We start from the raw sequence: 4,661 nt of genomic DNA on the forward strand, positions 1-4,661 counted from the left end.
AAAAGGAAAGATGGGAAAAACAACAAAAGAAACTATCAACCTAACAAGATAAAAGTTTGAACAGCTTATTACCCTTAAACGACAACCATCAAAGTTGTACCCATCTCGACCTCGAATTGCTTCTTCTGCATCTCGAGCATTGTCAAACTAGCAAGCAAAAGAAACAAGATATCATCAAACAAAGAAAGAGAACCACACACATATAGAGAGAGAATTGCCAACAAAAAAGTACAAAAGTTGAGCAAGTATAAATACCTCAACAAAGCAATAACATGGAGGGCGGGGTGGAATCTTCAATTCAATATCCATGATACGGCCATACTGTAGGTAAATGAGGGGGGAAAAAAGATAATTATGTTAGTACACCAACTACCAGCCCCATCCTGCTCTTACTATTTTAGATTACATTGGAAAATGAACATCGTGCAACTCCTACACAATATAAGGTACACACCTTATCCTCAAGTTAAGCATCCTTGGAAATCATTAGATATCCAAGCTAACTGAAGATAGACAGAATATAATGAAACAGATGCACCACAATGTAGTATTAAACAAGTAAAGCGACAGACAAACCTTGTAGAATAAATCTTCTATTTCTGATTCTCTTATATCCGAGGGCAGATTACCAACATAAATTGTGCGAGAAAAGCGACCACTCATATCTGGTTGAAGAAGTTATAGAGTTCCTCTACAAACAAAAATTGGAAAAACATTAATAAAGAAGAAATCAGCCGCTTTATGAAGATGAGCATAATCCTGAATTGTCTATTTAATTAGTGATCATCACATTACTCTTGATGACACAAAAATAAATTAAAACCAAAACTATGAAGCAAACCAAGTGAGCAATCCTTGAGGTGAGCGGTGCTCCACAAGCTCCATTGCTCATTTGCTCCAAGATGCTCCAAAGCTATAACAATTTTGAAATAAAATTTGATCTCCTCATCCTCTCCAGAATATAAGCAGGCATACATCTTCTGAGAGTGAGCAAGAATCTCCAATTATATAAAAAAATAACAACTCCAACCCGTTTCTCCCACTCCCTCTATATATCCCTATGTTTGATTGCAAAGCTCATATTTGTCCAAGCGCTTGTCATCTATCATAAAGAAAGCATTGGTGTCATGAGATCAAATTAAGATCGGCATATACTTAAGTATTTACCTTACTCAGCTCTCTCTCTCTCTCTCCCTCTCTCTCTACCCCTCTCTATCTCTCTCTCTCTCTCTCTCTCTCTCTCTCTCTCTCAAACTATCCCCGGCAAAAAATTGCAACATCACCGTTAGTTGTACGCACTCGTTAAAGCACTAATTGTCCTGGAGAGGTAGCTGTACTACATTTCTCTCACCAACCTACGAACCAATTGTTTGAGCCACTATTACAACCCTAAAAATCACAAATTACAAAGGAATAGCTCCTAATCAAGTTTTCAGCCTCACAGATTCATTTCACCCAGTGAATAGACAACCAAAAGAGACGATAAAGTTACCTAATTTGGAGTTTTTCCTGTCCAGAACAACTTCAATGCCCAACATCAAAAGAAATTAGTAAATAAAGAATAAAATATAATTCAAGTTGAAACTTTATTCAGAATGCAACTGGGTCAATGAAACATTGACAATCACTGTCGATTCTTCAAAATCCAGAGGCAAGAATTACGATGGAATCGAAAATCTCAAGCTCACAGATGAAATCGAGGTCAAATTCACCTCAAAAACCCTAACTGAAAAGCGGGTAATCTAAAAAATCGAGGAGCAGAAGAAGCAAAATGGAAAATAAAGAAGAAGGTACGCTTGGATGAAGAGCATACCAGAAAAGAAGAAGGTCTTGAGCACCCAATCAAACCTTAGCGAAGGGTGGAAGCGGAAGCTGATGCCTTTAGCTGGAAAACAAGGTCCTTTCGAAATCGATAGAGAAGGAAGAATGAAGAAAGCGAGACTCTAGGGTAACTAAAATGAATTTATGGATTATGGATTACAGACGCTAAAAGAATTTGGGCTTACACCGCTTGGCCCATGGTCTTATAGAGTTGACAATATCTGAAAATATTTTGTTGTAGAATAAATAAGTAACTTAGAAAAATATAATCAATATGAAATAAGTATAAATAAAAAATACTAGAATTAATATTTATTATAATTAATATCTTAATATAAAATATTTTATATATAGTTGCACCAGGTTTATCTTAACACTCCTTTTTGGATGACCATTTAGGAATATGTCTCGTTAAAATTCTACTAAAAAAATCCAATGGAAAAAAAATTTTAGTGAAGGAAAATAAGTACAATATCCTTGTGACGGGACTACCTCATTAAAAACCTTGTCAAGAAAAATCCAATGAAAAAAAATCTAATCAAGGAAAAAAGAGTACAGTCTCCCGCTCTCGTCGACATCATTTAATGTCTCGAAATCGGCGCATCCCAATCTCATGTACCAATCTTTTAAAGGAGGATTTTTAAAGTGACTTTGTAAATAAATATGTCAGATTATCACTTGAGCGGATCTGTTGGATATCAATTGTCCCTTGATTTTCAAGATTATGAGTGAAGAAGAATTTGGGAGAAATATGCTTTGTTCTATCACCTTTGATGTATCTGCCTTTAAGTTGAGCAAAGCATGCTGTAATATCTTCAAACAAGACAGTTGGAGCTATCTTATGATCAATCAGTCCACATGATGACAAAATATATTGAATTAGACTCCTTAGCCAAAAACACTCGCGACTAGCTTCATGAATCGCTAGTATTTTAGCATGATTAGAGGAGGTTGCTGCTATCGTCTGTTTCGTGGACCTCCATAATATAGCTGTACCACCATATGTGAACATGTATCCTGTTTGAGATCTCTCTTTGTGTGGATCAGACAAGTATCCAACATCTGCATAGCCAACTAGTTGTAACTTGGATCTATAGGGATAAAACAATCCCATATCAACCGTTCTATGAATATATCGAAAGATTTGTTTGATTCCATTTCAATGTCTTCTGGTTGGAGAGGAACTATACCTTACTAGTAAATTCACCGTAAATGATATGTCAAGTCGTGTATTATTAGCAAGATACATTAGCGCTCCAATGGCACTAAGATATGGTACTTCAGGACTAAGGATATCTTCATTTTCTTCTTTAGGACAGAATTGATCATTTTCCATATCCAAAGATCTTATGATCATTGGGGTATTCAATGGATGTGACTTATCCATATCAAATCTTTTCAAGATCTTCTCTGTGTATGTTGTTTGATGAATAAAGATCCCATTTTTTATATGCTCGATCTGCAGGCCGAGACAAAATTTAGTCCTTCCAATATCTTTCATCTCAAACTCTTCTTTTAGAGCTTTTATAATTGTTGAAATCTCTTCAAGAGTCCCAATGATATTTAAATCATCAACGTACACAGCAATTATAATGAATCCAGATACAAATTTCTTTATGAAAACACATGGGCAGATATCATCATTCTTAAATCCATTTTTGGCCAGATACTCGGTAAGACAATTATACTACATTCGTCCAGATTGCTTTAGACCGTATAAAGATCTTTGCAATTTAACTGAGTATAATCCCTATGAATATTCATTGGATGGTTTAGATATATATCTTTAGTCCTTCAAGGACTTTCATATAGATATCACGATCTAATGATCCATCTGTATAAGTAGGTTGTTACCACATCCATTAAATGCATATGCAGTTTATGATATACAGATAAACTGACCAAATAACGTAATGTTATTGCATCCACTACAGGAGAATATGTTTCTTCATGATCTATACCGGGACTTTGTGAAAAACCTTGTGCTACAAGTCGAGCTTTGTAGCGTACAACTTTATTTTTCTCATTTCGTTTTCTCACAAATACCCATCAGTATCCAACAGGTTTTACATCTTCCGGTGTATGGACTATAGGTCCAAAGACCTCACGTTTTGCAAGTAAGTCTAACTCAGCCTTCATGGCTTCTTCTCATTTTGGCCAATCAATCCTTTGTCAACATTCTTCGATTGATCTTGGCTCAAGATCCTTATTTTCATGCATGATATTTAATGCCACATTATATGCAAATATTTCATTGACAATTGTCTTATTTCGTTTCCATTTCTCTCCTGTATAGGCCTAATTTATCGAGATCTCGTCATTTTCACAATTTTCAAGTACCTGGACGTTTTATGGCATTAAAACTATATCAGAATTTTAGACAATTGCAGGTGTCTTTACTATGTCTTCAACATGAATAGTATTTACCTATTTTAATTTTTCAAGAATTTTTGTCTTTGGAACCGACATGCCTGCCACGCTTCTGGCGTGAATTTGTTTCAGTGGCTATTTATCCGACTGGGACCTCAATTCAAATTGGAGCATTTTTCGCTAGTATATAAGATTTGGTTATCCTCTTTGTATCGAAAAATGCATCAGGCAATTCATTTGCTATTCTTTGCAAATGTATAATCTTTTGAACTTCTAGTTCACATTGCCCTGATCGAGGATCCACATGCATTAAGGATGATGCATTCCAATTAAGTTTCTTTTTAGGAAGCTTATTCTCTCCCCATAATGTTGAAAATTTTGATTCATCAAAATGACAATCCACAAACTGGGCTTTAAATACATTCCCAATTTGTATCTCAAGATACCTTAATATAGAGGGAGAATCATAT

General features: G+C 35.2%; 1 protein-coding gene across 1 annotated transcript in view; it reads right to left on the reverse strand.

Annotated features, from left to right (window-relative positions):
- LOC107469877 (serine/arginine-rich splicing factor SR34A) overlaps positions 1–1,975 on the reverse strand; it is a gene marked incomplete in the record, with an annotated part of 4,220 nt that extends 2,245 nt beyond the window's left edge. Inside the window, 4 exon segments of the mRNA XM_016089256.3 lie at positions 256–321; positions 577–691; positions 842–1,102; positions 1,814–1,975. Of these exon segments, the coding sequence (XP_015944742.1) occupies positions 256–321; positions 577–663 (153 nt within the window).
- Between the last annotated feature and the right edge of the window lie 2,686 nt (positions 1,976–4,661).

The sequence above is a fragment of the Arachis duranensis genome, chromosome 10 (assembly GCF_000817695.3).
Source record: "Arachis duranensis cultivar V14167 chromosome 10, aradu.V14167.gnm2.J7QH, whole genome shotgun sequence".
Classification (NCBI taxonomy): domain Eukaryota; kingdom Viridiplantae; phylum Streptophyta; class Magnoliopsida; order Fabales; family Fabaceae; genus Arachis; species Arachis duranensis.